General features: G+C 34.6%; 2 protein-coding genes across 9 annotated transcripts in view; both read left to right on the top strand.

Annotated features, from left to right (window-relative positions):
• Window positions 1–230: 230 nt before the first annotated feature.
• On the top strand, window positions 231–12724 carry LOC128031210 (bromodomain-containing protein 2). 7 transcript variants are annotated; one of them, XM_052619480.1, is made up of 13 exons: window positions 237–379; window positions 2554–2827; window positions 3260–3367; window positions 3523–3660; window positions 4064–4211; window positions 4370–4545; window positions 5536–5949; window positions 6101–6229; window positions 6998–7273; window positions 7496–7740; window positions 9131–9447; window positions 10432–10560; window positions 11899–12724. In XM_052619480.1, the coding sequence occupies exons 1-13, from the start codon at window positions 348–350 to the stop codon at window positions 12030–12032; spliced, it is 2520 nt and encodes an 839-aa protein (XP_052475440.1). In that variant the 5' UTR covers window positions 237–347; the 3' UTR covers window positions 12033–12724. The 7 variants fall into 7 exon arrangements, with proteins under 7 accessions (XP_052475444.1, XP_052475440.1, XP_052475442.1 ...); XM_052619482.1 differs by having other exon boundaries at window positions 2551–2827; window positions 4094–4211; XM_052619481.1 differs by having other exon boundaries at window positions 2551–2827; window positions 6998–7261.
• A 135-nt stretch (window positions 12725–12859) lies between these two features.
• LOC128031211 (HLA class II histocompatibility antigen, DO alpha chain) overlaps window positions 12860–13355 on the top strand; it is a 4182-nt gene continuing 3686 nt past the window's right edge. For both annotated transcript variants that reach the window (XM_052619488.1, XM_052619489.1), the window contains exon 1: window positions 12860–13355. This exon is cut by the window's right edge and continues 318 nt beyond it. The gene's annotated coding sequence lies outside the window, so the exon portion shown is untranslated.

The raw sequence follows: 13355 nt of genomic DNA, 5'->3' as shown, positions 1-13355 counted from the left end.
AATAAAAAAAATATTAAAAAATTATTATTATTAATAATAATAGGTTAATAGGCTAACAGGTTAAACAGTTAAAATTCCTTTTTTTCTTTATCATCACCCCCCAGTCATGGGCGGTTCCAGCCTGCAGAAGGACTTGACACTAAGCCAATAAGAAACTAGTTTCAGATCCGGGACGAGTTCTGATTGGTCAGTAGCGTTCGTATATAAAAACCCAGGAGCGGAAATTGAAAGGCGCCATTTGTTCGTTGGACTGTCCGGGGGTAGGTCGATCATAATCAGTTGAATAACAATAAAACGGAAGCGAAAACACAGGATTCCGCACCGTAAAACTACCCCGATCCATCCGAATGGATGCGGCCATCAACCCGTCTCTTGACAGGTAACGTTAGTATCGGCGTGCCTTCGGAGTCTATTTACAAATCCTGTGTGTGTGTTTTATCACTAAGAATGAATAAAATGGAAGGAAGCGTTTGTTTACAATTTAATTTCTCTCCTTCAATGGGAATACAACTCATATTAAAGCTGCCTTGCGTCTGTTAAACTGAGTTGTTCCAGTTATTAATATAACAGCATGCAGCGAGCATCACTGTGTTGTGGGTATATGCTGCATCTTTTCCAACCGCCATCTTCAGCATTTAAAGCTTTACACTGTAATAACACACACACACACACACACACACACAAACCATGATAACCACACAGTCCCTGTCGAAATACAATAGTTACTGTAGTCATTGGTACAAACAGGCATGCAACTATGTTATCTTGGTATTTACACTGTTGCCATATCATCTATTAAGTAATCATGTCTTTACAGCATTAACTATACTAATGTGGTAAGAACTGTATACATCGTGGTACAGTTTTAAGGAATCCTAATGTGATATATATGCATCTCAGTGTTTTGCGTGGCTTGCATCTGTCTTATTGTGTTTGCGCATTCATCACATTTGCATTAAGTGCAATATGAATGAGCTATCTGAAGTGTTGTAGCTGTGGTTGGTGTTAAATGTGTGTGAGGGGTGGGTGGATGATTGATGTGGCTGCTGACTGTCCTGTGATGATTGGGCATGAATGCACACAACGCTTGTTTACAAACAGAGAATAGGCGGGACAGGTGTCTCTTGTAGTGTGTTTTGTTATTGAATGACGACTTTGTCTAGCTGCAGTGCTAATGCATAGTTTCAATGCACAGATGAATTGTCTATTGAATTAATGTGTCTGTAATATTGTATGCAGTGCATGTGTGTTTATGCCTTGTAAACAATTTGTTGAAATAATGAGAATATATATATTGATAGCCTGAATGCACTGTTTATGCACTGAATGCCTTGGATAAAAGCGTCTGCTAAATGCATACATTTGTTTAACTTATATATTAAATATATATTAAAATAGAAAATAGTTCTTATAAATTTTAATATTTTAAAATATAACTTTTTACTGCACAATTAATTGAATTTCTAATCGCAATTTCAATTATGGATGCCACAATTACGTAATAATTCAAAGCGGCAATTAATCATTCAAAATCCACTTATATTATTCTCCATAGATATTTTTTTTTCTTTCTACATGTTATCTTAAGGGTTTTCCGTTGTTTTGATGTTAAAGTATAACTATAAAATCATATATATATATATATATATATATATATAAATATATATATATATATATATATATATATATATAAATATATATATATATATATATATATATATATATATATATATATATATATATATATATATATATATGATTTTATAGTTATACTTTAACATCAAAACATATATATATATATATATATTATAATTTAAAAAAAGAGACCAATCCGATGTATAGTTGGCATTTTAAGCTTAATACTACAGAAAAGCACTAAAAGTTTTTCTGTTAGTGTTTTCATCTGGTTTATTTTCATATAAAAATACGGCATTCAGGTGCATCAAACAAAAGTATGAACATCAATCAGTGTAAAAAGAGATAATCATAATTAATAAGCTTAATTACAATTTCAAGGGAATAATCGCCAGTTATAATTGTGTTTATATAACTAATATCATAATTGTGCAGCCCTACTGTATTTTTGAATAAATGAATGCAGTTGACATGTAATATTAAAACTTACACAATATCTAAGCCTTCGCACCATTCCCCAATAATAAAAAAAAAAAATAATAAAAAAAAATATATATATATATATATATATATATATATATTAAGGTAAAATGTATATTATCTGTTAATAAGGCAGTAGATAGCTTTGGAAAGGGACTTGATGGAAGTATAACACTACTGTTTTATGCCATTAAAATGACCAAATATTTGTTTATCAATCAAATTAACTGATATGTCTGTATGGTTGAGGATAATGGATGTTTTATATATGTAATGTAATAATATGTGGCTTGTTCAGGCTACAGTATGACTAAACAACGCAATGTTTGATATGCAGTCATATTTATTACATTTAAAATTATTTAATTTTTTGATATTCTCCAAACTCAGCACTAACTGCAGCATATTTTGTGTTTTGTTGATGATTTTCTGCAGCAGCTCTGTGGGTCTAGGGCTGTCTGTCTTGGGCGGGATGGAGCAGGGTTCAGGCAAGCGTATTCGGAGACCCTCGCTGCTCTATGAGGGCTTTGAGAGCCCGTCTCTGCCCCACGTGCCTCCAGCCGGACCCCATCCGCCCCAGACAGACCGCAGCCGACAGGGACGCACCAATCAGCTGCAGTTCCTCTACAAGGTCTTGGTGAAAGCGTTGTGGCGCCATCATTTCGCTTGGCCTTTCCATGAACCTGTGGACGCGGTCCGACTCAACTTACCTGTGAGTGAACGCTTACTTTCGGAGAATAATTCACTATAAATTGTCTAGGGTCATTTTGTGTCAAATCAACTACATTTCAGAAAACTTTTGATTTTGTTAATATTTTTCTGAAGAAAGACGAGCACAAATGGCAAAGAAAGCCAAAATATTAGATGTCATGGATGTATATTTAAAGGGAAATACACTACTATTTATGACCATCTTCACCTGAGATTTGGAGCCAAATTACAAATGATGGCAGGATATGTTATTTGTACATGGATTGGTAGGTCTGTATTTAATAAAGATTATTGCTTTACATTATATGCCATTATAAGCGCTTTTCAAGTTTTATTTTCCTAAGTTTGCATGCCTGTAACTTAAGAAGTATTAAAGATATCTTAAAGCCGTTTTAGAGTTTGGTTCTTAATAAACTTTTCTTTTGATATCTAGATTTGTAAGGCCCTATACGTTTCAGTTCCAGCGATATTGGGATCTCCATATGGCTCTGAGAGTAAATTCACAACTCTAACCAACCGACCTTCATATCATTCCAAAACGGCATGGTTTTCCTTTTTCTTTGCATTGCAATGAGTCTGTCCAAGATTGGAAATCTTCAGGATGTAGTTGGTGCAAATACTCTGAGAGACATTCCCTTATACAAATGCATGAATTATATGATCTCCAATGACACCATTTTCACGTTTTGCTTTCAGGACTACCATAAGATCATCAAACAGCCGATGGACATGGGCTCAATCAAGAAACGACTGGAGAGTAACTACTACCACAGCGCCAGCGAATGTTTGCAGGACTTCAACACCATGTTCACCAACTGTTACATCTACAATAAGGTGTGTGTTGCCATGAAAACATCCCACAGTCCTCGTTAGGCATCACCTAACGGTGAAAGCAAAAACACAGTCAAATCAGTATATTAGAATGATTTCTGAAGATCATGTGACACTGAAAACTGGAGTGATGATGCTGAAAATTCAGGTTTAATATCACAGGAATAAATTACATTTTAAACTATACCCAAATAGAAAAAACTCATTTTAAATTGTAATAATATTTTACAATTTGACTGTATTTTCATCAAATTAATGCAGCCTTAGTGAGCATATTTTTTTTTTCTAAACCATCCGAACCCAGACTCTTGAATGGCAGTGTACATTTACATATCAACATTGGTCTATCAACTGATGCCGCTGTTAAAATATTCTACAGAAGTGTATTAAGTGAATAGTTTTTCAGCCTACAGATGACATTGTTTTGATGGCACAGTCTCTGGAGAAGGTCTTCTTACAGAAGGTTGCCCAGATGCCCCAGGAAGAGATCGAGTTGCCCCCTCCTACCCCTAAAGGCAGAGGAGCAAAGACCATCAAAGGACGTCGAAGCAGAGGTAAGTTACACAGTCATATAGTCTGTAGTACCAGATTTGTAGCTAATTGCCAAGAACTGTCTATCTGTACAGGAAGATATCGCCTGACTGAGATGTGAAGCAATCAGTCAATCAACCAGTCTGTCACTTTTGCTAAATGCATGCTTTATTTCCGTCAGGAGGAGGAAGCGTAACATTGGCTCACCAGGTGCCTGCCGTGTCGCAGTCAGCATACTCTCCTTCCTCTCCCGACACGCCAGATTCCCGGTTTTCCACCCCACCACAGACCCTGCTGAGCAACAGCGGCCCTCCTCCACCGCTGATGACCCCACCACCCACCCAACCCACCGCAAAGGTTCATACACACAAGCTTCAGGGCAAAACTCTGGGCTGATACTAGACATCATCTACATCTGGAGTTACTTGTTGATCCATTACATTATGATGTTATGGTTATTTATTTACTTATTATTTTAATATTTCAATAATTCTATAGATATTTTAACATTTATATATAACATTTATTTATTTTCTTTTACCGTCTATGCACACCCCACTGTTTAGTAAAAAAAAAAAAAAACTTTATACTTGATCAAGAATGCATTAAGTTAAGTTAACTCTTAACTTCTTAAAAACAAATGTTTTCAAATAAATGCTGCTCTTTAGAACTTTTTTTGAAGTAACAAAAAATAATTTAAAAAATCCTATAAAAAGGTATCATAGTTTCTACATAAATATTAAAACTTCAATCATTAACTAATTTCAACATTGATAATAAATATTAATCAGTATATTAGAATTATTTCTGAGGATAATGTAACACTGAAGACTGGAGGAATGATGCTGAAAATACAGCTTTAATCACAGAAATAAATGACTTTAAAAACATATTCAAATAGAAAACATTTATTTTAAATTGTAATAATATTTCACAGTATTACTGTTTTTACTGTATTTAAAAAAATATTTTCTGACTTCAAATTTGCAAAATGTTGGGTTGTTCTGAATGCAATTAATTATATATAACAATAACCTTATGTATTATTTATTTGAACTAACAAGTAATTATAATAAATAAACTATTATTTTATATAGTCATATGATCAGTATTTAGTGTACTTACAGACTATACTAAATACACCATAGATTTAGGTTCTTGTGTGCTGTATTCCAAGTCTTCCGAAGCGTTTCGACAGAAACACAGACGGAAGTTTAATTGATTATTCACAGAAAATGTTTCCATCTGCCATTGCTTTTAAACACTTTTGGCTGCTGGTAGGTTCAGTTGTGTGTGTAGTTATTACTTGCACTAAATGAGAGCCTTATGTGCGTGTTCTTTCTTCAGAAGAAGGGTGTGAAGCGTAAAGCTGACACCACCACTCCCACCACACTCGGCTTCCCAGTGACCGCAGCTGCTCGGATGGGAGGCATGGGAAAAGGTCACGGATTGACTGGAGAGATGCCCCACTCTCTGAACGACCCCACACACCTCCAGCCCGTCTTGGGGCGACCGCTGTCCCGTCGTCCAATTAAACCTCCACGTAAGGACCTGCCCGACTCAGTGCGGCCCCATCAGCCCTCACGCCGGGGGAAACTAAGCAAGCAGCTTCGCTACTGCAGTGGCGTACTTAAAGAACTGCTGTGCAAAAAACACGCGGCGTACGCCTGGCCCTTCTACAAACCCGTGGACACATCGACACTGGGCCTGCACGACTACAACGACATCATCAAACACCCCATGGATCTCAGCACCATCAAGGTGACTCGCATCAACTACACATACACACAGTACTTTTGGATGGCCGTGTATACATGCTTCATCTGCAGATTTTTGGCTCTGTAAAAGTTCTGGGTAGCATTAAAGCAGTCTGAGGTGATGTAATACTCGACCTGTGTTTTGTGTTCCTCAGAGGAAGATGGATGAGCGTGAGTACAGAGATGCCCAGCAGTTCAGCGCTGATGTCAGACTCATGTTCTCCAACTGCTACAAGTACAACCCACCTGATCACGATGTGGTCACCATGGCACGAAAACTGCAGGTACATGAACTCAACTGCCTCTGCTCTTTTGTATGAAGATGCATCAGTATAAAGATGCTTAATTCTGCTTCACTGCAAAATAGTAATGATGCTAAAATAGGCTTGTGTTTTTGTTCAAAGTGTTGGTGTGTAGTAATTGTTTGATTTCGCTGAACGCTCGAATGGTTTATATATTAATGTCATTTTTTTGCTTCTACTATCAGCCTAGTCAAACTGAGAGCCATAAAATATACTTAAAATACAATTTGAAATCATTTAAAAACATTTCTTTAATTATTCTTTTAATATTTTTAATATTCTCATTCAGCTTATTTTATTTGAAAATGAGGCCCGATAACTGAAAGTGATTCAGATTAATTATATTACAGTAAAATAAATATTAAAATGTATGTGTGTATTTATATAAATACAAATATAAATATATAAATAGTGTGTGTGTGTGTGTGTGTGTGTGTATGTATATTATTTGTTTTACTTTAATATAATTAATCTAGTTTCATATTTACTATTATTATTACTCATTTCAATATTTATTTATTTTAGTCAGTTTATTTATATAAAAAACTATTAAACTAATTTATATATATATATATATGTATGTATGTATGTATGTATAAATATTTGGAACCTTTTTTTGTGTGATAAAATGATTTGTTTTATTTTTTTGTGCAGTGATTCTAAGTAGTTTATTTTTGTTAGAGATTTTGCTAGGATTGCCCTTTTAAAGATGTAATATTTTTTTATATTCTTCCCTTTCTTTTTCCACAGGACGTGTTTGAGTTCCGCTTCGCAAAAATGCCTGACGAGGTTTCGGAGGAGGAGGAGTTGTCTCCCATACCATTAGGACGGAACATGGGCATGCTGGGAATGCACCACTCCTCCTCTTCATCGTCCTCTTCTTCCTCTTTGTCGTCCTCTTCCTCCTCGTCGGAGAGCGAGCCGAGCAGTGACAGCGAGCCGAGCAGCGACAGCAGCCCGAGCTCAGACAGCGAGGAGGAGAGAGCTCAACGCCTGGCCCAGCTGCAGGACCAGGTGTGTACTCAGGTACACAGACCTTCCTGTTATGCTCTACTTCAAACACACACTTCACTCAGCCAAGAGATCAAAGTCCTCTTTTACTTTGATAAAACTCTCTCGTCTTACTGTGCATGGTTCATCCATTCATTCATCTTTATAATAACTTGCATGTTAATCTAAAGGAAAAGTGTCATGACTTTGACTGTCATAACTCGATATTTTAGCATGTAGTCTGTGTCTGTGCTTTAGCTCAGAGCGGTACATGAGCAGCTGGCAGCCCTCTCCTCCGGCCCGATCGTCAAACCTAAAAGGAAACGAGAGAAAAAGAAGGACAAGAAGAAGAAAAAGAAGCCAGAGAAACACAGAGGAAGTCGAAGTTTGATGAGTGATGAGCGGGACAAACCTTCCAAACTACCAAAAAGCAAATCCAGCCATGCTTCCCTGTCATCTACACAGAGCAAGAAAGGCCCTGCGAAGAAAAGCAACAAGAACAAGTTTGTATTTTTTTCATCACTTCCTCTTACTGTAGCTATGAGATATGGATGGGAATTTATTATTCTGCTCAGATAGTTTGTGCAAACTAGTTTTGTTTCTGTTAACTAAAACTAAAACCAATAAAAAATAATTTCCCATAGTTTAAATAAATTTGAAATGCAATAAAAAATTAATATTATAGTAATTTGTTTACAGAAATTAGAAATGTTGGCTTGACAACTTACTGAAATAAAGTTGGTTGAAGTACAACAATTATTAAAACAGAAACACAAATAAATTGAAGCTACAGTATATAGAATGTTAAAATGAATGTCTTAAGAGTAATGAAAAATGCACATAACAAAATCAATATACCTTATTTTCCGGACTATAAGTCACACTTTTTTTTCATAGTTTGGCTGGTCCTGCGACTCAGGTGTGACTTATTTATCAAAATTAATTTGACATGAACCAAGAGAAATTAACAAAGAGAAATTAACCAAAATAAAACATTACCGTCTCCAGCCATGAGAGGGCGCTCTAATGCTGCTCAGTGCTCCTGTAGTCTACACTGAACACATAGAGCGCCCTCTCGCGGCTGTAGACGGTAATGTTTTCTCTCGGTTCTTGGTTATAAATAAATGCAACTTATATATGTTTTTTCCTCATCATGACGTATTTTTAGACTGATGCGACTTACACTCAGGTGCGACTTATAGTCCAAAAAATACGGTAATTAAAATTAAAAGTAATTAAAAATATGTTATTGTATATTTGTATTCTAAAAGTATATAAACAATACCAAAACAACACTGGTCCAAACTGTATTTTTATAGGTCTATATATATAAAATACGGTCTATATATATATATATAGACCGTATTTTATATATATATATTATATATAGACCGTATTTTATATATATATATATATATATATATGTATATATATATATATATATATATATATATATATATATATATATGTATATATATATGTATATATATATATATATATATATATATATATATATATATATATATATATATATATATATAAATACATTCTTTAAATACATTCAGCTTTAATACAAATATTATCTAAAACAGTTTTCATTTTTCATTTGATCATTTTTAAAGTACCGTTTATTGCAACAAAAAATATTTTAGCTACATGTTATGAACAACCAGTTCTGATCAATTCAGTTATTGGAATCTTAATTCAATTCAATAACAGTAGACTGCTTCAGATCAATAACCCAGATAGTGAAGAACCAGAACAGCCTTTAGTTTAAGATCTAAACCGCAAACTAACATGTTCTCATAAGAAGCAGCAAATCTTCAAATCCAGCTCAGATCTTTAACCAGCAGCTTCACCCTCCCTCTGTCTGTTTATTTGATTTACTGGCAGGAACGCAAAGAAATCCTCCTCCTCTCTTTTCTCCGCGGCTGCTGCCGTCTGCTTGCCGCACTACGACTCTGAGGAGGAAGAGGACGGTCTTCCCATGAGTTATGACGACAAGCGGCAGCTCAGCCTGGACATCAACAAGCTGCCCGGGGAGAAACTGGGCCGTGTGGTGCACATCATCCAGTCTCGGGAGCCCTCACTCCGCGACACCAACCCCGAGGAGATCGAAATCGATTTTGAAACGCTGAAGCCGTCCACACTCCGTGAGCTGGAGCGATATGTGATGACCTGCCTGCGCAAGAAGCCCCGCAAACCATATGGTGAGCTGAGACGAACGCTTGCTACCTGTGACATCCTGAGCTAGGACAGATGAGAAATCAGTTTTTCATATGCATCATAATTTGCAACTAGTTGCCAAGTCAAACTTGATGTCAAAATGAGTTATGATTAGTGGTTTAAGCCAAAAAAAAAAAAAGATTAATTTTTTTAGCAAGATCAATTTTTAATTTTATTGTTTTCTCATTTAATTCATCCTTAAGTTACATACTTTAAAATTTGTCTCTGGTCTTATTGTGCATAGTTTTTTTTGTACATTTTTATAAATGTTTTATTTATATGACATGTTTTTCACATGATTTTAAAGTTAATATCTTTAAAGTTAATCTTTTAAATATAGTGATTTTGTTTTATGTATTCAGATTTGTTTAAATCTTAACATATTTTAATAAATAAACCTAGAAAAAAATTATATATATATATATATATATATATATATATATATATATATATATATATATATATATATATATATATATAATTTTTTTCTAGGTTTATTTATTAAAATATGTTAAGATTTAAACAAATCTGAATACATAAAACAAAATATGTATATATATAAATATATAATATGTGTGTGTGTGTGTGTGTGTATATGTATATATATATATATATATATATATATATATATATATATATATATATATAATATACATGAGATTTGTTATAGCACTTGTGTATCGTTGCTCTTTTGTTGTTTTTGATTGCTTCTATTGTTCTCATTTGTAAGTCGCTTTGGATAAAAGCGTCTGCTAAATGACTAAATTTAAAATAAATACACATTTAATATACATTTTACTTCATCATATAAAACATATAATATAAATCATCCTTATATTGGTCAGTGGCCGCTCTACTCTCTAAAATATCAGCATCTACCATCCATAAAAAACATCTTTATTTGTTGACCTCTAGTACGTTTTAGCTGGAACATTTTGTTGTGTGATGGAGATGTGTCCTGTGTGCAGTGGTGAAGAAGGGAGGAGGTGGGAAGAGCCGAGAGGAACTGGCTCTGGAGAAGAAGAGGGAGCTGGAGAGGAGGTTACAGGATGTGAGCGGACAGCTGAACTCTGTCAAGAAACCCCAGAAACCCAAAGGTACTGTAGGGCTGATAGCAGCTTCTGAAGGTCTCTAGCTGCTCCATTATGTCTCGGTGTGTGGGACTCATCAGTAACTCTGGTGTAATCCAGCTTCAGGCCAGGGTTGCCCTTTATGGGGTCAATTGAATGTGTGTGTGTGTGTGTGTGTGTATAGAGGTGATATGGGACAAGCAGACAAGAACAGAGGGAACCTAGGTGAACAAGATGAAAGAAAAAAACAGCAACAGACATGCCGCAAGATGCAGTTCAATAGATACTTGGGGCTGCATGAATAATCAAAGTCAAAACTAAATTGTGATGATTATGACTTTATGATTATGGTGTTTTCAGTATCTTAGAGTGGCTTGGTTCTCGAATAATGCCACTCCGCACAAAACCTAACATTTGCCAACCATCTTCCCTTGTAATGAGAAGTGCTTATAAACCAGCTGTTGTCATCAGAAGAAAGGGTTTAACATTTGAAAATAAAGAAATGAAGCCATACATATTAGCTTTGCAATGTTATGTTTGCAATGTCTAATCTAATCTAATCTACAGCTGTATTGTAAAAGAAAATACATTGTAATTGTTATCATTAGTAGTAAATAAATTATTTAAAAACAATTAATATTGCAGTTGTATTAAATTGAAAAACAATTCTAGAAAATATGAAAAGTATTTCTCAGTAGTAATGAGACATTTTTGTTATTTGCAATAGTATTATTTCTAATTTTGTTGAATAATTAATCGGACAATTAAAAAACAAGCAAATATTTAAACAAATAATATTTAATTTGTATTAAAAATAAAAAAAGAACATTATAATAATATTTACATTATGTAAATAATAATGGAAATAAAAATATTACAATTGTAATATTGCTAATATGTTTGTTTATTTGATAATAATAGTAGTAATTATATATAAATTATGGCTTTTAATCCATCTCTGTTTGCTTTAAGATCGTCTGTTTGCTTAAAAGCTGACAAAATAGCATTTTCTCTCAGGAAAACGGACTACAAATATGAATTATGAGTTATGTTCACATGTGCAGACCAACTGTATAAGTTATATATTGTAGAAATCCTGTCAGTATTTATATACAATTATAATGTAAATCATGTAGGGAGTCAATCATTTATATTAATATATTTGTATCTGTTGTATTCAAAGCTATTATAAACATATGTGAAAAGTATCAATTTAGAAAAAAAATACTTTTTAGTCTTTGAAGGACAAGTTATGTGTTCATAGTAATTTGCCATGTAAATCAAGTCAACAGCAAAACTCTGCTGGGATAAACCCACAAAACCAGTTTCTTCATGAGTGTGAACTGGTTTGTGTTTCTCTTTCAGTGGAGAAGCCGAGCGGCGCAGAGCCTCACACCATAACCTCACGTCTCAGCGCCAGCAGCTCCAGCACAGACTCTTCCTCATCCTCATCCTCCTCCTCTTCCTCATCTGACACCAGTGAAGAGGACTCCAGGTGAAGAGGACTCTGGGAAGGCACAGGAAGTGGGCTCTCTGCAGCACACTGAATCCAGGACCTATGTTTACTATAGTGTAAAAAAAAATGCACATACTATGAAGGATTTTTTTTCTTTTATAAAGAAGACTTTTACCAGAATGCCCATAATGGGAAAGAGTGCGTAATCATAACTACTTTTCTTAGTTGATGAAATAGCTTGTTGTTTTGTTCTGCTTCCATTTTTACCATTTAGAAACATTTCTTACTACTTTTTGCATTGCTTTAAAGATCAGGGCCAGTATTTAAATCTCTTTGAGCGACCGAAACTTGCCTGAAGATTTCTAAAGGACCTTTAAGGGGGAACGAAACTTTGCATTTGCATTGGCTTTAAAACGTTTATTTGTCTGCGCCGCGATGTACTGGACTGTTTTGTACACAGAGTTGTTCAAAAACTTTCCATTCGTGAAATGAAACCACTCTAATTTGATTTTGATATTGCTTTGAACTGTAAAAAAATGTATTTCATTTTTATTTTTTACATGATTGAATCAATGTCAAATTCAAACACTCATAAATCTGTCTGAACAGGCATCTGTAAAAATTGTAGTAAATATATTCATTGAAAAGAACAGCCATAAGGCCTCACTGGACCGGAGGAGATTGTTCATGAGCTCTAGAGAAAAGTTATTAAAAGAATTTGCAGTTTAAGTTGAATGTTAACTTGAGAGATCTGGTTTGTAGAGGAGAACAGAGGCGTCACATTTAAGCAATAGACTCATTTATTTCTTGTGTATATGGTGTCCTTATACCATGTTTTCTCATTTGTATTTATTTGCATTGCTCTAACCTCTCTTTTCTAGAATATTCTTATATATAATTCTTATATAAGACACGTGGCAGATCATTGTGACTCAATATTCCTTCTCTGCAGTATAATTAAGAGTTTATGCGCTCCAGATTATACATTGGTTTTTTTATTTGGATGGAAATACAACAGGTGAACGGTGTGAAGGAGTGTTTCAGTATTTTATTATTGGTACAACTCCGCAGCCTTGCAAAACAGGTAATGCTAGGGAGAACGGTGTGGGAGTTAAAATAGTGTGTACAAGCAAACATAGTCACGCCGAGAGAAAAAAAAAACAAAATAGAGCACGAGCGCTTTCGGTTTAGCTCAAGGGCATGAAGAAGTTCTGACTCCTGGGATTTTGAGTGCAAGTCTCAGAAAACATTTTAATATCAGGATTATTTAGGGAAATTTATGCTGTAAAATATCTCTGTGGCAATTGACATAAATCCAACCGTCAACTATCCTACTAAATTGAATGAAAATCACTTCGAAACGAGC

The sequence above is a fragment of the Carassius gibelio genome, chromosome A16, assembly GCF_023724105.1.
Source record: "Carassius gibelio isolate Cgi1373 ecotype wild population from Czech Republic chromosome A16, carGib1.2-hapl.c, whole genome shotgun sequence".
Lineage (NCBI taxonomy): Eukaryota > Metazoa > Chordata > Actinopteri > Cypriniformes > Cyprinidae > Carassius > Carassius gibelio.
This window is presented reverse-complemented; position numbering and strand designations above follow the sequence as displayed.